Source organism: Columba livia, chromosome 7, assembly GCF_036013475.1.
Source record: "Columba livia isolate bColLiv1 breed racing homer chromosome 7, bColLiv1.pat.W.v2, whole genome shotgun sequence".
Classification (NCBI taxonomy): Eukaryota; Metazoa; Chordata; class Aves; order Columbiformes; family Columbidae; genus Columba; species Columba livia.
The window spans coordinates 20,845,891-20,873,586 of record NC_088608.1 but is presented as its reverse complement, the minus strand read 5'-3'; the positions used below and the strand labels follow the sequence as shown (position 1 = coordinate 20,873,586).

The 27,696-nt window shown below is 38.3% G+C and overlaps 1 protein-coding gene across 6 annotated transcripts in view; it reads left to right on the top strand.

The window, feature by feature from the left end:
• Nucleotides 1-379: 379 nt before the first annotated feature.
• The window catches only part of LRP2 (LDL receptor related protein 2), a 120,374-nt gene continuing 93,057 nt past the window's right edge, over nucleotides 380-27,696 (top strand). For 5 of the 6 annotated variants that reach the window (XM_065069715.1, XM_065069713.1, XM_065069714.1 and 2 more), the window contains exons 1-4: nucleotides 381-644; nucleotides 18,331-18,438; nucleotides 20,623-20,745; nucleotides 23,253-23,369. In XM_065069715.1, coding sequence (XP_064925787.1) covers nucleotides 551-644; nucleotides 18,331-18,438; nucleotides 20,623-20,745; nucleotides 23,253-23,369 — 442 coding nt within the window. In that variant the 5' untranslated portion in view covers nucleotides 381-550. Of the gene's footprint in view, nucleotides 645-18,330; nucleotides 18,439-20,622; nucleotides 20,746-23,252; nucleotides 23,370-27,696 lie in introns of all 6 variants that reach the window. The other variant, XM_065069717.1, reaches the window with a different exon arrangement.

Genomic DNA, 27,696 nt, shown 5'->3' with positions numbered 1-27,696 from the left:
TTGCAATATTTCTGTGAGGAACAGCAGTTTTTAAAAAAAGTATAAGTTTTATCCGCTACACTGGTAAGCAGGGGTTGTGACATTTTTCAAAGTTGTCAAAAATACTTCACTTGTTTGGAGCACGCCTTTGGGACACTGAAACGTAGGACATCTCTCACTTGCAATCTGAAATTGCTCTGATCTACTCAAAATACGCAGTGTAGCAGCAGTGGACCCCGAGATCCGAAGTGTGCAAGTGCCCGGGCTGGGCAGGCTCGGGCCGGTGCTGCGGGGCGCGGAAGGAGGGGCAGGGGCCGCCCGCCGTGCGGGGCCTGGAGCGCTGCCTGATTCCTCATGCTGGTTCCGGGGCCGCCGGGTATAAAGAGCTTTATGCGATGTCTGGAGGGTGGGAGTTTATAGAAAACGCGATGTCTCAACAGGCGAACACGCCTTTCTTCTACAACTAGCGGGGTAAGAAAAAGACACCAGGTTCCTTGTGCTGCTGCTGTGCAGATCAGCACCCCGGAGCCGAGGAGCCAGCTTCTGAGGGAGCTGGAGCATCCCAGCCCAGATGGGACCTCGCCACTGGATGGAGGGAAGAGCAGCAACTGCTTGCAAACTGCTCATATTGTTCACTGCATGCATAATGCAGGGCAGTTGCCAAGGTAAGCGCTATGCTCCAGCCTCTCCGGAACGGGACTTGCACCGCAAGAAGCACATCCCTGTCCCGGGGTCTCATAGGAGAGGACCAAAGTGCCTGAAAGTAGAGGGTTAACGGGAGCCGATTCACGGAGTTCTTTCTAATAGCTAGGGGAGACAGCTGACTCTTTCCAGGAGCCGTTTGATGGAGTTGATTTCTGTTGTGGAAAAGGGACGAGCGCCTAAGAAACACCACAAACACCCCCGGCTCTTGAGCTTCACTTCATCTTAGTTTATATTATCCCAGGTTGTTTTTTTCTTGTTGTTTTTCTGGTTTGTACTAACTTTTTTTTTCTTTTTCTTTTTCTTTTTTTTTTTTTCTCCTGGTTGAAGGAGACAGCAATACACAATTGTTGCTAAATTAGGAGGGACAGCTCAGACTTTACAACTCCAGGGTCTGAACTCACAGTTTTACAGAGATGCGAGGGGGCAGCTTGCTTTAGTGTACTTGCTGTAGTGTAGTGAGTGCTGCTCACTGGTGGTGCAGAAGGTGGAAAAAAAATAAGCACCCCAAGAGTTTTTGGCATTTTTTCGTTGCAATCTTTGTGCCCTTCTTGCTACAGGAGTGTGTGTAGGTTTGCAGAGCAGAGTTCACCTGCATTCCCAGAGCAGGTTTGGTGACCACTAGAGCTGTACCCAGGGTTGTTTTTGCTGAGAAGCGCACAGGCTGCGGCTCCTGCACGTAGGCAGGTTGTGCCTGGCGGGGTGTTACAGGTGGACAGGCTTGTGTATGTGTGGTAGATGCAGTCATTTGCAGAAGGCTCTGAGAAAGAACCAGCTGCTTAGTCTGGGGCACAATAAGCCCCTGAGCCGGTGGGGAGGCAGGCTGGGCTGGCCCAGGGAGCACTTTCTCTGCGGCTTTGCTGTTGCCAAGCGACCGCCGCCGGCATGTGACGGGCGGCCGCTAATCTGGCTGCTGGGGACGGGGCGGCCGAGCCGCCAGCCCGCTGCCCTGCTCTGCCGCAGCCCGGCTCTCCCGCGCGGTTTAACAGCCCTGCAGTGAAAATGAAGCCTGTCTTTCGGAGCAAGAGCGGCTGAAGTGCGTTTCCTCGGCCCCTTGTGTTGACCCGGCGGTTCTGCTGGTTGTGTGTCTATTACGTGTGCGTTCAAATTGTTAATCTGCTTTCTTTGCTCAACTCTTAGTTTAAGCTCCTTAGACAGAATAAAGTAAGTAATTATACAGCAACTGCTGCTAGCAGCTCCCACTTACGAGCAGGGAAATAGGAGATAGCTAATGTGCAGCAGGAGACCTGCAAAAGCTCTACCCAAGGAGGTCACACTGGCCAGACTTAATCCTATGCACTATTATTTTATATTGGATAGAACGGAAGCTGCAGTGCTGATTTAAATGTTTATTTTTTTGCTCTGCAGCCACTTCTGACTGTTTAGGACACACCTGGTAAATGACATGACAGGATAAGCCGGGAGAAGCTTTGAACTCACATCCATAGGCAGTGGAAGCATAGAAGTTTTTCACTTTGGTGTCATCATTCCCATCCATCCCCCTCCCACCCTTCAGAGTAGAATAACTGTGCAAATGAAACAGTATAGTTTTAGTAATGGGTAACCGATACTAGTAGAATGTCTGGATAGCAGTCTTGGCCACAGCGTTATTGTGAAATATTTCGTACTCTTAAGTTCCAGCTCCATGAATGTTGAAATCGTGTCAGACTCTCATTAAACAAACAAACAAACAAACAAAACCAACAACCCAAACAAAACCATTACAAGAATAATGAAAGCCATTCCAAGGCTCAGAAAGAAGATGGTGAAAATCATATTATCTTGTCTAATCCTCAGTATTTTCAAAGGCGCTTCTGTGTTGGTTTTGGAGGTTTTTTTGTTGGCACTACCTGAGTAAGATGGGTGTTTCTAGAAGTAGCTCAAATAATAATATAATGATTCCTCCTTGATTTATCTAATTCTGGATTTACTGAAATTAAACATACCACTTATAAACTGAATAAAAATACTGCTCTTGTAACTGCCACAATGGCTTGCCTTGCAACCTTTACTCTATCAGCCTTGTTGCCTGTAGGGTAACGGTTATCAGAAAAGAAAATTGCAGCTGGAATGTAAAAAACTACCTGAGTGAAGGTGGTGTCAAGAAGAAGAATCACGGGAACAATGTTAGTGTTTAGTTTGAGGAATGTCAAAATGCTTCATGCTCCCAGTCATAAACTAGAGACACTGGATGGATGTCGCACTCGCAGCAGTTATGCAGAGGGTGAATGAGATCAGTAGGGCAACTTTGCATCTGAACAATGAGTTAGTTAATGTTACTGCAAGGGGTACCAGATCTACACACTCATGCAATATTCCACATAGTAGCTGTTATCGGGCTCACCTTATCTAACATGGAAGGCCTGCGGTACTTTTTTTGATGAGGATTTAGTACCTGAGAGTGTTTGAATTTTTCTTCTGTTCTTAATAGTTCAGCAGTTTCTTTATAAAACCATTCATATATAAAAAATAATATATAAATAATTCACAGAAACCTGCTTTTTGTTATAAAAAAGAGCTTTCTCCTCTAGACACAAACTATTAAGAACATTCTGCACAGATCTGCTATAGTTAATACTTCTATAACATATATATTTCAGATCATTTAGATTTTCTTCATTGCTTTTTGGTGTCCTTTAGGTCCTGATGACCTACTTTCAACAGAGATGATGCAAATCTTTCAGAAAATAAATTATGAGTATTAAAATAATATGAATTATTTAATAAATTACATTGGTATTGATTTTTGCCACCAATGCTGTTAAATTAATGCAAGTTAGAAAACAATGCCAGTATAATCTTTTTTTCAGACTTGCATGTAGTTACACTGAAAGGCTGGCTTTGCTGCAACTTATTGCAAAATACCAAATCGCAACGTAAGGCCGGGATTTCACCGTTGTGTACCAATTTCCATTTTTCTCCCCTTTCTTTCTGGTGGATACTTCTCAGGATCTTTCTATTTCTTTTATGTATGGAATCAAAGATGACAGATTCACATTGATGTGAATCATATGAGATCAATGAGTGCATAGTCACGCTGTATATTTCCCTTGCTGATAGCTGTCTAAACTTTTGAACTCTGGGAAATGCAGCTGGAAATGCAAGCATCTCCATTAGTGGTCTTTCTCTCTACGTATATATGCTAAATTTTTGAATTTTTTGATTCTGCATTAGGAGGCCAGAATATTACAGCAGGGTTGTCTTCTAATATTTACTTTTTGCTCCTCTTTTCAGTAACTCATAGTTACTTTTAATTTAAACTGTTTTTTAGGAGAGGTGATTATCTATTCTGTATGCATCGTGACGAAATGTGATTTTTGCAGAAACTTTGTTGTAACACGAAAGTTTAGCACATCAGATTTTATATACAACCTAAATCATCATAAACATGATAAGTCAACGGCTTCGATGTGTCCCAGGTCAATATGACTAAAATTTTTCGCCGTTATAAGGTGATGTGTTAGTCTGACAATGAAGGCTGTTCTAAGAATGGATTTATATGGTGTGATATCTCAGAAATCACAATGAACATTTGCACAAAGTGAGGTAGATAATGAACAGGTACAAGATGACCAAGTAGAGAAGGGCTACAGCAGCTCTTTCCAGAATAGCAAGGAGAAACATGCTTTCCCATCAAGCATTGTAATAGTTCAATCTCCAAATTAATAATTCAGTGTTTCCTAGGCATTGCCTTCACTCAAATCTATTTAATCTGTCTCTAGGCTGATGTACAGTGACATTGCTGTAGGCGACAGGCCAGAGTCGGTACTCATCCTCCCTCATACAGCGCTGTGCACCTCTGAATGATGGAGAAGCCTGTCTGTAAGATTGTGCCTCTGCCAAGACCTGGTGTTTGAAGACCTTGAGTGAGATTTTCCTTGGGGATTGAGGATTTGGGAGTAATGAGAAGGGAGAAAGATGGCAAAGAAAATTAATATACCAATGCAGTCCTGATATACAATTTAATAGGTATTGTGCATGACCTAGGGGTTGTAGTGTTCATAATGCTTACAGGTATCATTTTCTTGGTTGTTCTCAGAGATGTACTCACACAAAATCAAGACCAAAAATCCCACTGAGTGTCCACCTACCTGCCTCGGAACGAATTTATTTCTTGTGGGCTGACAATATAAAAGTACCTATGAGCCAAATATAATCTCACATTTTAATTAATGAGTGGTATTTCTGTGCACTGACAGGTTGGGTTTTTTTTAAATGGTTCTTTTTAATGAGTAGCCCTCTTTTAGTAAATCTCTTGAATTTTCTTAATAATTTACTCTTTTTTCTGTATTCGGTTCAGCAAAGCATACAAGGAATTTGCAAACGAATCACCTAAAGTGAGGAATGGGACAAATCCCAGAATTTTAGTTAAAAATTAAAAGCAGTAATTGGATGACACCTGGGGTTAGATTTAGGGTCTATGCCAAATGCTAGAATTACAGTAAATAATTAAGCTACAGGAGTCAAGACAAATAGAGACAGAGCATCTAAGGAGATTTCAACTAAGATAAATGTGTGATGTGTGCGATGCTTCTATTTCCCTGTAAGACAACCCAAAACCTTCTTTCATGTATTGAGCTCATTGGAAATTTGAGCAATGAAATCCTGCTTTAATCCAGATTTATTTTCCATGTGTTTTGCAGGAAATGAGCAAAGATTCGTTTGGGGGAAAGGTAGAATGCAAGCCTTTTAATTCTTTTCCTTTTGGGTTTCTTGGATTGACATGAAATCACACTGTTTGGAGCCTTTTTCTCTCCACATGTCTTCTTGCACTGTTAGATTATTGCCAGATCCAAGCCCAAATGTGCTTTTTTTAAACTTCTCATTATTTAGCATTGAACCTAGAGGTTCTTTTGTTGAGATATTTTCTTTTTAAACTGAATACTCGTCTTTTAGTTGAGCAGTAAACAAGCACATTGTAGAGGCAGTTCATTTTACCTTTATGACTATTGGATCAAAACCCATTTGGTCTTCCTACAATACTTATTTTTAGATCTAAGATCTTGTGAAAACTCTTCAGATAGACAAAAATGTAACTTTGAATCACATTGTATTGTCACTTTTAAACCAAGATTTTATAATTGTTTATCCTCTTTCAGACCTCTGCTGGAACCATATAGCACTTTGGATGTTTCAAAGCAAATTATATTTTCTGGAAGTTGTCATTGTTGAAAAACATTAAAGGTCCCTTCTAATTAATGATCTACAGGTTGACATCTATTTAAAGAGAAGTTGATGTTTTTATTCTACTGTGGCTAATTAGCAATGAAATCAGATAATTTGTCAGCTTCTTTCTAACGGCTTACACTGAATGCGGCAGATAAAGGACAGAGCTGTTTTTAAAATTATTTAAACCTAAAGTGCTTCTTTATATAATTTGATAATTATATTTTATTCTTAAACATACCTTGAGCTGTGTCTGGATGAAGGAATAACAATTCTGTCTCAATGCAGTGCAACTCCCTTAATTTCAAAGAAATTATCCAGTAGTTGTACTGATCTAAGAGACAGAAAATAGGATTCAGTGAAGGGTAAACATCTCTTTTAATGGCTTATTACTGTTTGAGATCCATTTTGAAGTCCAGTTTCTTATGATAATGTTCATTTTGTCAACTGCTTTTTGATTCCTTAACTCAGCACACTTTTAGAACAGTTTAAGAAAAGTTAAGTTCAATGAGTAAGCATAGAAATGTTTAATGGAATGGATAGCCTTCAGCGGATTCCATAAGCTTTACTGTTGGTTTCAAGGCTTTTAATGTTTCCTTTGTTTTGCAATGCTTAAAGTGGATTAGAGATCCAAGGATCACTGTTACAAGTTTTGTTTTGGATTAATGAAATGACATATAAGAGTTGACTGAAATTGTTCTACTTTTATGACCTGTTCTATTTTATGCTTTTAACATGAATCAATTGCCTTTGTTTTACAATCAAGAAGCCAGATCTTCAGCAAAAGGGCACTGTTTACAGCAGCAGTGTGTCTGCCCAATTATTTTCTTGCACAAGCAGGTCATGATACACCCTGCTGAGTTGAGTCGAAGAATGGGGATCTGTTCCAATAGGGACTCCCTCTGATGGGGATTGCAGGCTTATGCTTTTGTGGAGCAGAGGTGGGGGTTGTAGTCATGTTCTGTGGCTTCTCTTAAAAAAAAAAAAGTCCACAAGGTATCACAGGCACTGATATATTCACTCATATATTTAGATTCTAGGTAATGTTTTTTATCTTCAGAAACTATTGTGCACATTATCAGATAAATGTACCAGAGAGCTTAGTTTAGTTTAAGGCAGTATAGAGCCTGCAGAACTGGGGCACATACATGTATCAATAATCCTCCCCAGGTTTGCCCAGAAGAAGGAAGTTTGCTATGTAAAGTTCACATCACTCAACATCAGTGGGAAACCCCATCTAGAGCTGATCAAGCCTTTGTCATACCTTGTCACCCAAGGGTCCAGTTTCCTGAGCAGTGATGAGCCAGCTGAGCAGCTCACTGCTGCTGGGAGCAGGCAGCTCCACTCTCCTTCCCTCTGTCCTCCAATGTCCCATTCCCGTGTTGCTGCCAAGCCTTGAGTTCGTGTTGCTGCTTTGCACCAGCACCACTGCTCTGCAGATAGCTCTGTGAGCTGCTCGCCCTTACAAACCTGGAGGAAAACTAAACCAGGCCTAGGGAATTAGGTGGTTTCCTGGTGGCTTGGTGATTTAGAGCAACAAGCAGAAAGGTCTTGTAGGTGCTGGAGTGTGAAAGTGAACCTTAGCATCAAGTGGGAGTAGGAGAGGAGCTGGAAAGAGGACGAGAGAGACCCCTTTTCCTATGGTAGGTCAGTGGGTTGGCTCAGCTGGCCGTGCAGCCGTTGCTTAGGGCTACTGCTGGGAACATACAAGCAGTGCTAGGCCAGCATGCTGGTTGCAGGAGTGGTCCCACCAGGGCTATAGTGAACCAGTGCTAGCACTGCGGGAAACCCTTTTGTCAAGTTGTCGAGTGTAAACAGATGGCTTCACTTGAATGGGACTGCTCACGTGTTCACTTCTGAGCAGGATTGTAGGGCTATTCTCAACCTGCAATGCAATAAATGAGTTGGCTGATAACCAAGCACATGGAATGCTGCTGCAGCTTTTGTTGGCCTTCTAGCTGTGTTAATAAAAATAACTTTTACAACTATGAGATCTAACAAGTTTTTAAACCATTTCATGTGAAATAAACAAGCCACAGTTTGTGTCTGAAATAAGTGACAAAGTTTGTGGTGTATTCCATATGAATATAGGAGCTATTTTTATTAGCTTTGCAGCTTTGACTTTTCTGTAAGAAGTCAGCCACAGAATGCACTTTAAAGCCTCACTGACAATTAATTTTTGTTCCTAGTATTCTGTAGGTGTAGCAAAGTACTAAACATTCTTTTGTTACCTGTGCAGTACATGATAGGTATTTAGTGGAGTAATTAAACTGCAGCTACCTCAGTTGTTAATCTGAGCCTTGATAAATTTCTGTTGACTGAACCAATGGGAAACCTGAGCAGAGCCGCAGCTGTGGCTCGGTTGTGGCTCATCTTTTTGGTGAGGCCGTCCGTCCGTCTGCTTCACCGGAAACTTTGCGTGAGGACAGAGGGCAACAACAACAATCAGGCTCCTCTGGCGCTTGCAGAAGTGATGTCGTGCCATGGAATTTGTGTTCTAACTGTAGGCGATCGAAAAAAATGTCAATCTAACAGTGGAAATGCAAGAATGCTGTTATTACTAGCTTTTATCAGTTTTGCAGTTTTCAACTTTATTAAGGCTGCCACAGAATGTACTATAAAATGGTTGTCTTGCAGTGAAAAAAACAAAGTATAATAAAACTTTAAAGCTGAACTTTAAATCCTTTAGAAATTTGGGTGTCTCTTGGTTTGTTTGATGAAAAAAGAAATTAAAAAAAAATAGTTAAAATCAATGAAATAATTGGTAGCAAAATTTAAATTCCTTGAGAGGTAAAAGCTCCAACCTTGATTAAGTACTTTATCCATACTAATACTTTAAGACTTCATCACCTATTAGGTAACAGAAACTGTTCCTCACCATTTTTTAGCAATCAATTGCCCTTTTTTTTTTTTTTTAGATGTCCGATACAATTCTCAGAGACTTAAATCCCAAGAAATTTTATAATGTTGTAGAGACAGACCCAAATTATCACCCAGTTAAGGGAAGATCGTGGTCACTAAACATTCTGTCTAGAGATCCTGACTTGTTGGCTGGCAGTAGAGCAGGTGTGCTTCCAATCTTCTGCCTAGCAGACATTTTGAAAGACTGATGCTTTGAGGAGGGGAATATGATTTGAAGGTTGCTCGTGCCTGCAGTTCCGTGGGCAGTGTAATTTATGTCATGTTTGCTACCACTGTGTGACTTGGGAGACAACATGCACCTTTCCTGTGGCTTTGCGTGCTTGCTGCTGGCAGTAAGTACATTGTACGCAGTATTATACTTGTCTGCTCTTGTGTTTCCAAGGATGCAGCAAGTGTAGGGCTTACCCAGCTACACAGGGTAGAGCAGGGGACCCTTCTTCCCTGCTGTTCACCTCTGTGCCTGGAATGCTGCTTACAGGAGGTAGCAAATGTCATTTAAAGAATTACTTAAAATATTATGCCCAGCAACCACCGATGAAGGGAAGTGTCAGCAGAATCAAGCATCCTTAATAAATCCAAAAGGGTGAGTAAATCTGACAGTTGTAGAGTTTGTCTGGTTAGGGGAGGTCTAAATAAAATGCTTCCATTGGGGCTGACAGGAAGGGTAATGTTTCTGTGGGAGATGTGTCTTCTATTTATTCTCTTCTGATGAATTTAGGGACTTTACCTTTTTAATTTGACGAACTCATTACTATTTGGATTAAAGGATTTTTTTAAAAAACTATTTTTTAAACTGAAAAGTATGAAGAATATATACCACATTTAAAAATCAAATAGCCATGGACGATTTAATTGTTATTGGTCATTTTCAGGTTTATTAAGATAAAGTTGCTTTTTGTGCAAGCACACTGGACAACATTGTTGTTTCAGTTCAGTTGATCCTTCCTTTACTCAGACTTGCCTTAGCACATGGAATTTCCGTTTCAAGAAGCCTGATAAGTAGTGACCATCCATAGATCTCAGCTGCTCGCTGAAACTGAGTCACTGCTGAATAAGGGAGAAATGTGGTGAGTGTCGAGGCATCCAAAGCAACATATGTAGTTTCTAATGTCACGGACAGTAGTAGTGAGTAGCATTAGAATGTCTATCTAGGCATACAGGATATTTGCAGCACATGATCTGTCTGTTCTGCATGGACACCTCAGTTTTTCTGTTTTTTCTGAAAATGTTCTCACATGTTTAGTTTGCAACAAGTAACAGTTGCTATTTTTGAAGTGCAAAAGGATGACTGTACATGATGATTTTTTTTTGTTTTTGAAGTGCAAAATGATGCATGTAAAGCTTTGGGACACAGTTTAAATTATCTTTTTTGCTTGAGAGTCTCACTAGGCATGGTGGTGTTACACAAGTAGTGAAGAATTTTGTTATAGATATGGGTTCTGTGGTGGGAAGAGAGAAATAGCTTTCACTCTGTGTGCTTACTGTGATTATTATCTGTAAGGGAAAGTGGTTTGTTTTTTGCGTGACAAGTTTCATTTTTCAGTTAATAACCTGTGGAAGAATTTTCCAGTAAGGTTTATGATTTGACAAAGTGTCAGATTGCATAGCAATTTTCAATCTGGCAATAATACACAAAAGAAATAGAAAAAAATTACACAATTTCACTGTCACAAACCGGAATGAGTCTCAGTAAGAGGCTTCCAATCCTAGTGCTACAATGACTCATCAGCTTTCCGGAGAGCATGACTACATTGAATGCAGTTCACCGTCTCAGCACAGGGTCTAACTTTGAGAACAGATTGGTTGAAAAATTTATTTAAAAAACAGTACAACTCTCAAAAACACAATAGCTGCCTGAGAAGGTTTTATCATTTGCTACTGCATCTATTGGACTTTCTCAGTGGTACATACTGTACATGTTCTATCTAAGTTTTTTAAGCACTTTTTTTTTTCATTTTCTACATACTGTGTAGTTGTAAATACATCCTAGTCTTGAAGATTTTCCTCCTTTGGTCATATTCCCCCCTGCTCTGTTACCCAGTTTTAATTTTACAGCAGCCTTGGGGCCATTAGCAAGGTTCATTCTTATGAAAATGTTTGGGATGCTTCCTTCTGTGAGTAGCTGGGGGGTGTCTTTATTTCTACTGTGTTTGCTTGTTCCTTTTCATCTTTATGTCAATTGGTCAATTAGAACAGATTTTTGCATATTTAATGTGCCATTCATGAAAAGGAAGCTTCTGGGATTTCAGAAGGCTCAGAAATGTGTGTTTCCCTAGAGATCCACAGGGCCAGCTAACACAATCACGACTGATTTATGTGGATTAACACACCTAACTGCTTGAGGTTATCCAATTTAGTGTGGAACGTGTTCCTTACGTGTGATGTGTCTTTAATCCATTTTTTGTATTATGAAGGCGAATCTTTCAGTACTGCAAACCCAGGTTCTCTTGAATTTGGCCATACAGTTAATAACTTCACTGAATTCTCTAAGAAAGGAGTACAAATAGTTTTTAGTAGTTTCACCTTGGAAAATACTTCATATGCAGTTGGGGTTAAAGAAAGTGTCCAGTAACAATTAATGGCTGATTATCAGTTATCACTGAAGTACAATAAATTTGATAGTGACTTAAACAGAAGAAGCAGCCACGTCTGCACAATATCAGGAATAATTTACTTCATCAGTAGAAAATAGTATCACCTCCTGTCTGTTAGAATTAGCCTTTGCTTAAAAGGATTATTTCTTATTCCTACCTTGTTAAAGGACTAGGAAGACAGTAAGAGTTCATTTATTGCTTTTTAAAAAATGTGTGCATTGAAGCAACACTGTAAAGGAACTTGATTTCGATTAATTTGTTTATAGTACTTTATTATGGTAAAGATACGCAATATGAATATGTGCTGTTTGTGAGTGTGTATGATGAAGAAACCGTCATGATTTTATATTTAAGAAGTTTATTTTTTTTACATTTAGGATCAGTGAGAATAATTTTACAATACTGTATAACTTGATCTTTTCTTTACTTTTTCCAGAATGGCTGTTTTTAAAGAAATAATGTAGAAACCATAGTTATTTTGGTTATTTTGTTCTGAATATCAGAGCTTTGAGAGAGAGGAAAAAAAACCCACAACAAAACAACAGCCACAAAAACCTGAGGGTTTTTTCTGAGAAGTTTATCAGGAAATTAGCATCTTGTTCTCTTTATTATTAGTTTTGTTGGTCCAGGCTTATACTTGAAAAAAAAATAATAGATTTGTTAAAAATGAATTTATAAACTGTTTTTATCAGGCTGTTTGCATGCATTGCTTTTTCAATTAATAAAGTAAGGTAGAGAGGATGAGGATTATGAATATCTTTAATGTTGCTAGGAGGCATTTACAGTGTCATTCCTTTGAACTTGTTGTCTGCAGGAGACCTGAACCTTTTTGCTTTGCAGGAAAGCTTTCATGCTTAGTTTCAGTAGATTAAAATCCTAAATTTCTGTAGTTCTTGGATTTATGTTGAGGCATTAGCAGAAATGAATCTAAAGTCCTTTCATAACTGTATTAATGGAAAACAAATAGTTTAACATAGAATACACTAATTTTAAGTATTTTTGTAAAAGAGTTTGCATGTGAGCATTATTAAAATGAGAGCTTTAGTTTTAACAATGATTTTAGTTGACAAGTGTCTGTATGTGCAAGAACATACAGACACAAAGCACAGAATATAATGTAGATTTTGCTGTCTCCAGACTTTTTTTCTTCCCCCACTTCTTGGCAAATGATTTTGAAAAGGAAACTGTAAAAATCTGCTGTTGCTGCAGTGAAAGATGGTATTTCTAAGTCCATACTGAAAGACAAAATTTCCACTTTTGTTCTTGAATTTTTTAGTCAGTGAGTAAAAGTTCAAAATGTAGGTTTTGGGTTCTACTCTGACAGGCAAGATCTATTTATTACAGCTTCTGGTCCCCGTCATTCCACTGAACCTCAGGATATGGTTTACTCAAAATTTCCTCTCCCCTGAATATGGAACACCTAGCTCATTTATGAGATGGAAACAGACTCTGCATCTTCAGGTAGGCTTAGAGAAAGAAACAAATGAGCAAAAATGAAACTTAAGTTTCTCTTCTGTTTTAATCCCTCTCACCCTCCTGTTATCAGTTCTATTTATAATCCAATAATATAAAAAGTTCTACATGTGGGTGGATTTTAGGAGTTAATGGCTAGAAGTATTGTTTTCTAGTGTTTGGTGGAGTAAAAGCTATTTTATTGTTGTCATCAGTGGGTTTCTGCTCATTTTTGAGGAATCTGTGCAAGTGCCAGTTTGCTTACTCCAATTATTGTCAGTGGAGAACCAAATCTGTTGCTTCAAGTTCAGTCTTTTTCTCATTTCCACTTCTTTGCCAACCCTCCCCAATAATCTGTAAGGTTTGTGTACCAGAAAGTTTTCTCAAGTGTCTCCATCTTCTCTTGAAGGCTGGGGAGTGCTTAATAAAACAATTAAATTAAATAAACAAAGTACTTCTGCACATGCATCACATGGTGTTGTTGGCATTCAGAAGAATAAACAGACTCAAACCCAGAGTAGAGAACTTTTGTGAAGAGTAGCGCATGGATCGCTCTTAAACACCACCAGAGTTAGAGAAAGAGTCTCTGTCTAGGAATGCTTCCAACTCTGGTGGCTCTTTGCCTTCAGATTGTCCCTTGACTAGCCTCCTGTCCACCTATCCATCTGTATACAGAGATCTTGCCATCATGGGAAGTCGGTGCAGACTCACATTTGTCTCTTTGTTGATGTTGTCTGTTAAAATTATTTCTCTAATATAATCTGCTTTAGGGACATGTAGGTACAAAAGACATTTTATGTTGCAAAGTCTTGAAGACTGAAGACAAATCTTGTACTGCTTTCTGTAACACCTATAAATGCTTGTGAGGTCTGTGGGTTTTCTTTAATCTGAATAGTTTGTATTAAATATAATGGAGTTTAAAGTGTCGGAAGACTAGAAGTTAAATATTGTCTCAAGGTATACGAAATTCAGCATAGTTTTATCAGACTCTGTTTTTCTTTATATTTGAAATAATCTTTGTTCATTTGCCTGTTGTAATTGCTAACAGAATACTACTTTTCAGTATCACAGGGCATTTTACAATAGTAAGCAACGCTTTTTCCAATAGTATGGATTTTATTTCTTTCTTCATTAGTGTGGTAGAAGAGAGATGGAATTTCCAGAGGTTCAGCTTCCCCTCCCTGAGCATTCCAAAACCTCAGGCTGTTTGACATGTAATTAAGCTAGGCAAAACTCTGACATCAAAGCGCATGGAAGGTGATTCTCCAGGATTCTTCTACCTGCAAGGCCACTGGAGTGGCTGTTCTGTTTGGGGGCCGAAGGGGAACAAAGAGAACCCTTTGTTGGAAGGCAGAAGGGAAAAAAGAAAGCTTGTCATTTATTTTTCTTTTTGTAAAATTTATGTGGAAAAGGCTTGTAATGTACAGTCCATTTGCACTTATTTGTTGAAAAACTGCAGATGTGTTAAAGGTGAAACTGTTCAGTTGAAGAAATATTGCCTTGAAGAACGCTAGTCTTTCAAACACAAAAAATCTGTTGGGAGAGATGATTCCTGAAGTAATCACAGTAGTGGAAGTTTCATTTTTGAGTGGACAGTTTGAGAGTGGTACCATCTACCCTGGCCTTAATGCATTCTTCATAATTTTAAATCTTTTATTCAAGCTTTACTGTTAAAGAGGTGTTAACAGTTCTCGAAGGTTTTGTGAGCAGCAGGAAGAACAAACGAATGAGGGGGTTTGGCCCATTCTGTATAGTCAGAATAGACAGTCACAGTGCCCTTACTCTGTGAATCAGAAATAGAATTCAATAGGTTTGGAGTTGTAGTTAAAAGTATGAGAGACTTCAAGGTTGAATAGGCAGATATTATAGAAAATGTACGAAATAAGCAGGAGAGACTAGAACTGTTCAGAGAGGAACTGAAAGGAGTCTAAAGTACTGCAGAGTGGCAGAGAGTGGGCAGTATTGGTTTCCCTTATAAGCCAAACATAAAATTCTGCTTTTAGTACAAGAGGATTGAATTAAAGCTTTAATTCTCAATCTAAGTATTTCTGCACAAACATATTGGGGCAAATAAGTATGCTCCTGATTTTTGGTTTGCATTTTTCAGTACTAGACTGGTTTATATTAAACATGATATATATTTAGTTTTTCCTTGGTGTTTTCCTGTTGAGCAGTCAGAACAGATCTTATATCTCAAAATTATTTTTGTTAAAAAATAACAGATTATTTTTGTCTATATTCTGGTGCAATTCATAAGGTCTGCCGTGCATTTTTTAGCCCATATTTTAGTAGTGCTTTAATCACAGTCAGAAGACTAAAACTGAATGCTAGTAAAAGTACAGAAACACATTTTGGATTTTCAAATGTCGCCTAGATTCTTCTCTTTCAGCAAATTGAAAGCATGACAGTGAACACTATCTGTTTTGTTGCTTGTTATTAAACTCAGTGGTTATTTCCTCCAGGAATCCTGCTAAAAGGATTCTGTTTGCCTGAGAGAGATGTCTGGTTTTATCAGCCTCTGTCAGAGTATATCAGAATTTCTATGGAAATTAGCTCATTAATATTAATTTTTGGCAGTGTCTGACTGATTCATCAGCTGCCTTGACATTAAAAAAATCTGTTATTGAAAGCAGAGTCTTCCATAAAATTGGTAGGTACTAATTCTTCAGTGAATCTAGGCTTCAAATAAAGGCAAAACCCAAGGGGATGCCCCCTGTCATCTGAGAGTCCCTGCCCATGCTGGTGCAGGCGCCGCCGGCTGGCATGGCACAGCCTGTGCCACTGGAAATGGTTCTTTTGGGCTCCATGTGCTTCCTTTGCAGGTCATTGCATTGAATAATGCCTGCAACATTTTTGATTTAATTAATACCGTTTAAAATCTAGAACTAAATTCATAGTAACTAAATCACAGTTCTTCAAATCTTGTAGTTTTCCAGTACTTGTTTGTAGCGGAATGTGTTCAGTTAAGTTTTGAGCGAATGGTCTCTGTAGTTGTCTACAGTAACAAACCTGGTTATTGCTGATATGGTTATTTTTCTTTCATTCTGGATATTTCTCCTGGGTATTCATAGCAGTAATTTTGTAATTATGCATTTTTCCCCTGATGACTTTCTCCTTTATCAAGGTTAGAATTGTTTTTGTTTGCAGTTGAAACAGAGGCTTTTTAGAACCTTGGTGAGAAGTGCCCTTGATACTGCAGATAACTTTTGCTTCTTCCATATTACTTATTTTCAAAGACTGTATTTTTAATGAATTAACATTGTTTTCTGCTATGTAATTTTATATGTTCTAAAGATAATATAAAACAGTGATTAGTAAAGTATCAGTCTTTTGTATTTTTATAGGTGTTTCAGAGCTCTTTGCCTTTATTTATAAGTAAACATGGAAGACAACATTTGAAAAGCCTAATGCCATAATTAAATTAATTATAGCAGATCTGCTGAAGAATTGTGTAAATGGACATTGATACAGTGCTTATTGTTTGTAGGTGTGAACAACTTAAACTGTAGTTCTGCAAAGCGTTACTGAGCATAGAGCTGCATGATTTGCAGGTTTTCTGTTAACATTCAGTTACAATTTCTCATACTGTACAAAGGCTGCTATGTTTATAGCACTTTCTAAAAAGTTTATCAGTGTTATCTCCTCATTTTTATCACTATAAGGGTATGTTTAACTATACTAACTTAATACAAGATAGAGGAGATAAATGAGCAGTGTTATACATAGTACTTTAATTTTTTTGGCTAGTTGTTATTTACAAATAATATACAAATTGCTCATATTACTTGTTTATAAGTGCCTGTTTCATTAGAAATTCTGTATTGTAGCTTCTTTTTAAGTGGCTATGAATGTTTCAGTGGTTTTGAATAGCAATAATATACCAAGTATACAAGCAGATTTAGTAATTCCAGCTGATAAATGGTGGTATATGTGTTGTGTTTATTAGAGCTTTAACTGCTAATCTCTTATGGAAATGTTGCTCTGTAGGGCAAAATTCAGAGAGAGGGCCTGGGATTCCAGAGTGAACTTGTACATTCCTTCAGGGCATTTTTGCAAGGGAGGTTGTTGTGTTTTAAAGGTAGTTGATAAGAGACCTGCACCACCAACCCCAGACCTGCACCACCAACCACCATCATGCATTAGTCTATAGAAGGTATTTGGGTGAACATACTCCTGTACCACTCCGTACCACCATTTATCCAAGTGAAATTTTTGACCATTTGCAGGATACATTATAAATCAGGATGTCACTACCAGACAATCAGATTTGAACATTCCTTGCATAAAGTAGCTTGCCTATATCCCTTAGGAATACATCACTTAACTGTGTTTATGTGACAGTGTTGATATGCCTGGTTTTACATGAAAGTTAAGGTAGCATGTTATTTATGTCATCACAAATTCAAAAAGTAGGTGATTGTGTTTTATGCATACTGAGATTATCTTCTCTGGACAAACCACTTGGAATAATTGAAAGATGTAGTTTTAATCATACAGCTATTAATTAAATCAGGAAGCAGGATTTTTTTTCTTCAGAATTGGGCTTTGCTAATACCTCAGGGTTTTTCAGTGTTCCCTTCTCTGAGGTGCTGACAACAGATTAACATGAAGCAGAGCTTGGTTGAACATGATTATGTTATAGTTCATTGTTTTGGGGACCTATAAAACTGTTCACTCCCTTTTTATGAGGCCATAGTCACAACAGAAGGTCATAAACAGTACATTTTCTCTTTCCTATGGGACTAGAGATTTCATTAGTCGACTCTAATAAAGGCCTGATCCAGCTGCATTTACACCTGGGAATGAATGCTGCTTTATCAGGTCTTAATCCTTAGTAGGTCAAGTAGGAGGAATGACAGCAGGATAGCTGCTGATCAGCCATAAATGTCTGAAAGCTTAATTTCTTTTAAAATTATTTGCTATTCAAATATTGACTGAAGACATACTTTCCTGTACTTCAGAGGAAAGATTTTAAATATTAGGACATTATTAAGGTCACTGCTGAAAAAATATTTCCACATCAGCTAAGGGGATTATTATTATTTTTTAAAATCCTTAGAGCGTCTGGAGAAGACTAATGTTGAGCACATTTATCCCTTAGAAATAATGTGGGAAATGATGTCTTACCTTTATTCAGGTCTATACTGCTTGAGAATTTAAATGGATTTATTCCTGCTAAATAGGTTTCTATAGTGTAGATGCTCCTCTGAGACTTGTTTAGGTTATTTTTGTTGTTGTTGTTTGGGTAATATGCAAATATATTAAAATTATGGGAATTTTCTAGCAATCTAGAGCTGGTTCTTTTCTTTCTTTTATTCTGGTTGACTGGGTGTGTAGACATCTAAGGAATTTTGATTTGGCCCAATTTTATATATATGTATATATACTTATTTACCTTTTTGTATTATTATATTTTTCTCTCCATGCTGTAAGGTTACAGTTGTTTGACAGCTCACTCCACTGTGTTTTTATGTGCTGGTACTACCAACCTGCTTGTTGCTTTGCTTTGCCTCAGGGTGTGAGCGTGGGCAGTTCCGCTGTGGCAATGGTCGCTGTATTCCTGCGGACTGGAGGTGTGATGGGGCTAGAGACTGCTCGGATGACACAGATGAAGCTGGTTGCCGTAAGTGAAATAACTACAGAGCAGCTTTTTTGTAACACAAGAAATACTGAGATCCCAATGTGCTCAAATGTACATGTAGTACTAGAATGAATACTAGAGGGGGAGAAAACGCCTAGTTGTCTTTTGATTACCGGAGAATCTGCTTAAGAATCATATTTCTTGAATCCGTTTGCTTTGCTAGTCAGAAAATCAAGTGGTGCTCAACTTCTGACTTAGCCATCCCTTAAAAATTCTGGGTGTCCAATAATGCTGTTTCATTTGATGACTAATGGGCTAGGTTCTATGTGGGTGTAGAAATGTACTGTATTCTATTGTTGCAGTAATCCTGAATATTTGATGTATGTACAGCTACCACCAGCATCACTTGAGCTCTTAATCTTTATATCTTTCAGACCCTAGATTACAAGCTGTACCTACTGCACCTGAAATGCAGTCTCTGTTAGTTGTCATGTTATTCTCAGTGTCAGCAGTTCGGGGACAACAATTGCATTCAGATGGGCTGTAGTATCCATGGCAAAAGATTCTCTCAAGCTGAATGTGAAAATGTTGTGAAAATGAAGAAATTCTCTCCATAGTCTGTTTTCAGGAACTCACCTGCATTTTAACTTCGCGGTGCTAGTGTTGAGTTCTTGTGGGCTGGTGTCATTATCAGCCAAATTCTAGGTTAGGACAGATTTTGCCCCTCAGCTGATGGGGAGTGAAAAAGACTAATTTATATTGGTTCTTTTCACACTGGATTGTTTCTTTGCTGCTTGAGCCATATAATAGCTGGAAATTGTTCACACAGCTTGGTAGTTTGATTTGTTGCTCAGCACTTTAGTTAGCTCCAAAAACCAGTGCAGTTGTGGATGAAGAACACCTTAAAATGGTAAGACAACGTTGTTGTCCTATAGCTTGCTATTTCAGCTTAGTTCTGAACTGCAACTGGAAAGAAGTGGTTGGGCTTTGAACAAGGAGTAGGTAAAATTCACACTGACTTCATGAAAGATAATAAAAACCCCAACCTGACACCTACTATATTTATCATAAGCATGAAGTTAGTTGTTCTCATTTTCATACATGTGATGAATTAGGAAGATGAAAATGAAACTTTTCAGATTTTTTTCAGTTAATTGGACTTTTAAAAACAATGTGTTAATGTGCTATAGGTACTGGGGCACATAAGTGTCTAGGAAGATAGTTTTAAACTGTCTAAAACTGGCCTAAGTTTAAAATTCTATTACAAGATCATTCTCCAGTTCTTAAAACAAGAATTGAGAAAAGTATGCACAAAGTGCATTCTGTAGTATGTGATCAATTTTATGCCTCTAATTACTTTACCTCTAATGTAATTTCATACTTCTCTAAATCTACAAAGTGATTTGATTTTCTCTCTTGATGCTTTGCTTACATTGCTAGTTGTGCTTGTGTATCATCCCATGAGCGCGAAGTGTTTCTTGTTGACTTTACAGTACAGCAAAACCATGATCCTGAGAAAAAAGATCATTAAGACCAGAGTCCTGTCTAGTGGACTTTGTTGTCCTTGTGACTCTTCCCAGGTGTATTAACTAGGGATGGAGCAAACAGTAACTCAGTTTCAAACATTTATTTTGATCTTTCTCTCTGACAGCTCTGGGTCGTTTGGCTATTTGAAAAGTACAGAGTGGAGCTGGGGCAACAACATTCACACTGTTCTGACCTGATGCTCCCTTTTGCCTCGTGAATTCACAGGGAAGGGTTTTGAGCTTGTTTTGCAAGACCTTTCTACCAGGGACAGAGCACCTGAGGCAAAGTGAGAGCAAATGAACAGACCCCTGTGAGACCAGGGAAGCTGCCATGATTCCATATATAAGTGGGAAAAAAAAGAGGCTCTGCCAGAGGGGCAGTTCAGAGCCTTAAGCTTTTGCTGTGACCTGCCTTATGGAGGAAACTGTCTCTCCAGGGGGGGGATACAAAACTGACGATTCACACACAGGAGTTCATTAAACTAAATTTTGCCTTCGAGCATCCTTCTGCTGGCTCACTTTCCCCTCCCTGCTCGGTCCGTTTTCTTTCATTTGTCAAATGCTTCATATGTTTAGTGGAAGTTACAGTCAATCAACACTTGAACCTGAAGTCTTGTTTTACCTTATTTAACTCTTTTCCTTGAAAGTACTTTCCTACATGTCTGTGAAATGACATTTTTTTTTTCATTGCTTCCACTAGCACAACCTACCTGTGAGGGAAATCAGTTTCAGTGTAAGACTGATGGTGAATGTATCCCACAGTCATGGGTTTGCGATGATGAGGAAGACTGTGAAGATGGCTCAGATGAGCATCAACAATGTCGTAAGTTTTTGTGTTCTAATGTCATACCAGCTTTGTGAAATAAGGTAATTCACACAGTAGCGTATTGAGAGCATACAGAAACAAGCCTGCTGTAAGTACAGCTTTTACCAGAAGAGTCTCCCTAAAGTAGTTTCTAGAAATGAAATAATCTGAAATTGGAAACAGATAAAACATGTCCAAAAAGACATATTCAGTTCTTGAAATCTGAAAATTACTGATGTTTCAGTTAATTAACAGGGGAAAAAAAAAAGAGAAAAATATACAGTGCATATTAGTTTTATAGCTGATGAAAAATGTAGTAGCTCCGAAAATAGTGAAATATGCATAGTACTCTCAGGTCCAAATACTGTCTCAGTCACAGAAAAAGCTGCTTCATTTGTTGCATAACAAAATTCACACTGGCATCTCAGAATTATTTAAAAAAAACCCCCATTAATTTCTTTGTAGAAAATTTCTAAATTTATTTGTGTATATAAAAAAGGAAGAATTATCAGGCAGTTGAAGTGAACATTGCTTAAGATTCTTGTGCCATCTTCAGTGATGCTATTTGATGTCATTATTATTTAAAATACCCAGAGATGTTCTTTCTCGTATTCAGAGAGGAGAAATACCAAAAATCCTCCTGTGAGGTGAAATTCTAGTTTTTCATTATCATTGAAACAGCTTAATCTTAGGACATAATTCCTATTAGTATTTCACTTTAATATGCTAAACAGTATATTAACCATGTTTGAATTGCTGTTTTAAGCTAAAGTGTTTAATGTTCTCATTATATTTTAGAGCAAAGAAATAATTTAGCAGCCTAACAGCCAGAACCATCAGCTCTTTCTTTTTTTCGGTATCGATAGCAAGATAAACACACATAATAAAATATGTTACTCTGATTTTCGAATTTCATGACTAAGCAGTTTAAGGGCTGCATACAGTTAAGTACATGCCAAAGTGATGAACAGCGAACTGAGATGATTACTGCACCAAAATACATCCTCTGCATTATTGCATAAGGCAAGAAGAACAAGTGTTGTCATGTTCTAAAGAACGGATTTCTTGCGACTTCCAGTATTAGAAGTTACTTCAAGTGATGAGGATAAGATTCATTTGTTTTCCTTTTGATTCTATGTAATTTTTGGATAATCTCTTTAAACTGGACAACTATGGAGCTACTCGCTAACGTCCTTGATTTTGGGGAGGTTCACAGGTTTGAGTTTTGGAAGGATTTTGCTCACAGACCCAGTTTTTTTTTAATATTTTGATATTGTTCCCAGTGAGGACTGACAAATTGGAACTAAGGTTAACTGTTTTTTGCTCCCCTCTTCCTTGGAGGTGTCAGCATAACTGCTGGTTATGTTTTAACTAAGGAATCTGTAGATACAAAATGTGAAATGAGCAACAGTTCTGAGTTGACTTTTGAACTGGGTCACTCTAACATTGTTCTTCATGTACTGGTTAATCATGAGTGTCAGTAACTATGCAGCAGCACTGTGCTGCTTGCTGGTTTTGAGCCAGCTCCTGGTATTTGTTTTTATTCTTCTAAACTTTTTATCTCTGTGCTTGGGAATCCGGGAGGAGCTTTTCCTTCATGAAAGGTTAGAACTATTTCCTGAGAAGAATGGCGAACAGCTCTGTAAGTCACACAGGCAGGATTAAAACAAATTTGGTTTACTGTCTGGCTCTTGTTTCACCTCATGACACCAGTATCCCAGGAGCTGATCTTACTTTGGGAATACTGGTGACAGAAGAAGTAATAAAGAGCCCTTGTAAAGCAGTAGACCAGATGCCAGTGTATAGACTGGGATGTTGTTGCAATATAGCATAGGTTTCAAAGAAACAAACATGCAGGGGACAGAAGGGAGGAAAAATTTGCAGTAATTTTGCCCTTCAGCTACATCTTCACAGATTCAATTAATTTGCCTAAGAAGAACAGACAATGTAATTTAGCTGCAGTGGAATCAGAGTGGATTTGCAGAGTTTTATGTGGTTGCTTTTCACTGACACAGCTGTCATTAGAAGAGATGGACTCATTCTCAATCTTTTATTAGTTATGAATGTAAAATATTCCTGATTCTTGAGGCCCTGGCTGTATTAGAAATAGCACCTTACCTCTAGCTCTGCTGTGTTTACATTGTGGCATTCTAGTTGACCACATAACTTACAGTTACTGGCAGATTTTGACCTGGTAAACAAAATAATAGAGAAAACTTTAAAACAGTGAGAACTGGTAGTTCAGTCTTTTAGGCAGAACAATTATAGTGAGTTGATTTTTCACGTGGAGGTCAATGCCTTCAAGGTAGAAAAGCAGACCTCGTAGAGCTGTGTTACCTGCCATGTGCTTGTCAAGTGTTCTTTAATCTCCCTGAGTACACAAAGGTACAGGAGGAGAAAGTCTTCTGCTACTATTTGTGAGAAGGATGGAGTAGTTAAGAAGGAGGAAGAGGGAAAATATTTTTCTGCATAAAAAATCTGTATTGATGGAAAAGACTGATTGATTGAGTGCCTGTTTCTTGCAGCGGGAAGGACATGCTCAAGTCAGCAGTTCACGTGTTCCAATGGACAGTGTATCCCGAGTGCGTACTGGTGTGATCGCGTGAAGGACTGCACTGATGGAACAGATGAAAGAGTCTGCCGTGAGTCTTAACTCTTAGAACTAGATCTGGTTTCATCTCATCTCTCTGTGGCATTTTAATAAATTTGTAAGATTAAAGGGCTTGTTGACAGACAGGATGACCACAATATGCTGCTTGTTACGAGAATTTCATTTCAGATTCTTTGGTGTATTAGAGCTGATGTTCTGATACAAATCCTGTTATTGCAGCACTCAAATGCAGACTGCTGCCATAGAATCAGGGCTTCTTATTTGTGATGGTCTGAAAGTTAATATTGCATTGGAAAAAAGCAACCGTGTTTAAATGACTTAAAGCCTTAGGAGACTCAGAGCTAACTTTGCCCATTTTTTTCATTTTTTTTTTGCATACTCCTTCTGAAATCAGTGGTAACTATAATCTGTACAGAAAAGCGGAATTTGACACCAAAACATTTATTTGAGGGACTTTGACACTTTTAAAAGCATTTGTATTCTAGATTGCAGTTGCCTGTGGAGGCGAAGTGACACTGGGTCATACTGTATTCAGATAAGCTGTTTATAGTGGGCCAACAAAATGCACAGGTAGTTTTTTCAGTCTCCACAGAGTTGAGGCTGCCTGACTGGTGACAACCTCTCTAGATCCTGGCCTGGGTTGAATACTGCTGGAAAGGCAAGCTGGCTGCAGAATAGAGGCTATGTATTTCAGAGATGTTTTTGCCTAATACCTACACAGCAGTGGGTAACAACATACCTGTCCATTGTTGGTATTAAAGATTTACATGTCATAAGTGACATGTATAATAACATATGAGCTGCTATTTCAGCTATTAGAACTTAAGTGTGCCTTTGGGAAAAAGACATAACTGTAAACTTTGCTCAGAACCAGGCCCAGGGTGGAGAGTGGGGAAAGAAGCTAGGGATGCTAAGGATTGGATAAAGAAGCAAGAATTAAAATGTTGTTAATGGCTGCACTTGGAAGAAAAAAGGGCATATGGACATATGCTGTACAAAGGAAAACCAGCACGTTACATGGTCAGTCAACTGCTAGTGCACTTTTTCCCTGACTCCCAAGTGGCTAAAACGTACATTCTGTAGAATGAAAGGTGAGTTAGAAGTATATGCTACTCTGAAACAAAAGGTTACTGAGACAACTGGCTTGGAACTTTTCCATGTGACAGACCCACAGCCAGTTCTGAAGTCACCAACACACATGTTCAAAAGCCAAGATGCAAAGTACCCCATACCATTGCTGGAAGAATATCTTCTGTAGCGTAGCATTTTTTATCTTAAAGTTTAGAGGAAGAAACGAGATTGATAACTTAATGTAGCAAATCTATGACACGTTACAAAAATCCTGAAGAAAAGTTATTTGTTTAAAAAATGCATTATCTGTGAATTAAAAATGAGGAACTGCTCGGCACCTCTGAGAAATCCATGAGTAGTCATTGAATACGCTATGGAATAGACAGATGAAATGGTATGATCGTTATAATGCACGGAATCTGCAGCAGGCTGGGAGTGGAGTCCTAAAGACAATACTCACAGTTCTTTCTTCAGACTAGAAGATGCTGTGATGTTTGAAAATTGAAGTGCCCATTTTATTTCATGTTTAACATTCTCCACTAGGTAAATGGAGAGGCAGTTTGGAAAAGGGCCTCTAGATACCTTAGCAGTAGCGCTCTGCTGCCATGTAGCAAACCAGTCCCTGCTGTGCCGGCCAGTAGCAGGCGCAGCCCCGGGGAGCAGGACTGCCTCGCATCATTCAACAGCCTCCACTCTGCTTTATTACAATATGTGTTGACAGTCTCTCTAAGACAGAAGAATGACTGTGACTTAGAAAGTTGAAAGTAGGAGTGTTGGACTAGTTTACAGAAATGCGATGGTGCTGAAGACAAGACATTTAAGAAGAATGTAATGACAAGACCTTTCCAGAAAGACTGGTTAATTTTATTGATTTTTTTGTCTTTTCAAGGCCTGGAACTTTAAACAGAAGCCGTAACATAACATTAATAATTTGGCAATTTTTATGATCAGCTATACAGTATGGATTAGTATAAGTGCTATATTTTAATGTTTTAAAGCAGATTCTAATATTTGCTTTGAATATTAATTTTCCTCACTGTTTAATCCATTTCCTTTTCCACATTAACTGATATAAAAAATATAAGATGAATATATTAATAACTATTTGGGCCTTTTCCTTTGTAATTATTTTTCCCTTACTTAATTTACATTTAATGGTTTCATAAATAAAAATGAAACTTTCATGAGCAATGAAAGAAAAAAAACTATATAGAATTGATACTGTTGTTTCACGGAGCATAAAAATATGCAAACTTATCATGTCTGTTTACTTATGCCTTGCACTCACTGATCTCTCTGGAAGCAGATTTAGATTGTAAAGAGGATAAAATTGTGTTGCTGAATAAGTAACATTATTTAAGAAACTAGTCAAATATAAAATGTCACCAATATGAAGTAACTCAGCAATTAAACATGTAGAAAAATAGAACAAAGGAATTCAAAGCCTTAGTCCATTTTACTGCTAATGGGATTAACAGCAAGGGAAAACTACCCAAGTAGAGGCTAAGATAAACATCAGAACAATGTTTCAGCTACAGGTCATATAATTAGTGCGTTGAAGCTGTTATAATTTCATAAAATGCTGGGTTTAAAAAAATTTCTTTAAATATATAGATGTATTAGGTTGTTTTTCCGGCATTCTTAATAGTCAGCAGCTATGAAATACTTCCATTTTAAAACTTTAGAAATGTAGAATGAAATGGCATATTATTTGGGGTAACAAATACTTTTTTGGAGTAAGCAGCCAATACTGGTGTCATTTTTCTGTGTTATGTACTTTGTCTCTTTCAGTTAAAGGTAGAATTCTCTCTCCTGCCTCAGCTTCGTAGTTGAAAAGCGAAAATCCCAGCTATGTCTGTGTTGCTTTGTTGTGACTGACAGAATAATCTTCCTGATCACAGCTCTGGTGGCCGAGCACTGCTCTGAGGCCATGAGAGGGAAAGGGGAAGAATTTAAAGATGTATTGTTTGAGGCTGAGGGGCTGAATGGAGGCCCAGAAAAATCTGGATTTTTAATTCTAATTTGGGTGTTGAGTTGCTGCCATGGGTCAGCTCTCTAACCTGTTCATTCTTGCCTCTCGTTCGCTACGCTAAATAGCTGTTGTGGTCTGGAAGTGAGAAGCAGGGTGGATGCATTTGCAGAGATGAGGTTGAAAGTGAGCAAAAATCGAGAACTGAAGATATCATAAGGGTTGTACTCCAAGCAGGAAGGAAAGGGCCATGGTCAGAGGCTAATGTCCTTGATATCGGACAAGTTACATGTACCATCTACAGGGCAAGGCAGAAGTTCAGGCTGAAGGAAATACTTCCACCAGGGAGAGTTTAGAAGTGCAACTGTTTCCTGTTACTGTTTTTGCGTGGGTTTGCTTCCAGCTTGGAGAACAACAGTGTTAGACAGAGGGCAAAACAACGTAGATTTAGCAATTCCTGTGATGTGGATTTCAAGCATTTTCCATGTCTGTATATCAAAACATGCCATTTAAATGTGTTTGCAACTGGTGCCCCAAAACTTCATGGGTTACAAAGAGCAAGGTGCCTCATCTGTCATTTGCCAGTTGTTTATATTTTACAACTGAGATGCTGGCATACCGCAGGGAAGACAGATTGTGGAGAAGTATTTTGGCTAAGAAAAAGAGATGCCTGAGAGGAAGGGGAGAGAAAGAAGAGCTCCCTTTCTTCCTGAGCACTGGAATGAACATAGTTGGATTTCCTCGTTTTCACAAAGCTTGTATTATCTTCTAGGAACCGTAGTCACTGGGAAAAGATCTCTTATTTTCAGTTTGCTGCAATTAGCCAAAGGTTCTTGAGAGGAAAAGATAAGTGAAACAATGTTCATGTTGGAGGCTCTTCACAATTAAAGGCAAGGTGAAAGAAAGAAAATAATGTAAGCTTTTATTTCATAGGTGATTGAAGTTTAGTGGGAATGTGATGATATATAGAACAGTAGAAGTGAGTTTGCCACTGCCTGGAAAAAAGCTTTTCTGAGTTCTGCTTGAGTAATTTTATAATCCATGTTTTGAATTCCGAGAGTATGAATGAAAAATGTGCCCAAGTGAAAACCTGCTCTCTGCTTTATTAACTTGGATGGAAGTAAAATGGGATAAGAATTAAAAGCGAAAATCTAAAAGGTGCAAAATGAAATTTGATTATTCTGTTTCTTGAGTTCATTTATCTGCCTGTATTTTTGTATAGAGACAAAGGTTTAATAATCTCACTTCTAAAAATGGCAGTTATTTGCTTTCATACTTGCAGCTTTCTTGAAATAAGTAACTTTTGTCTACATGGCAA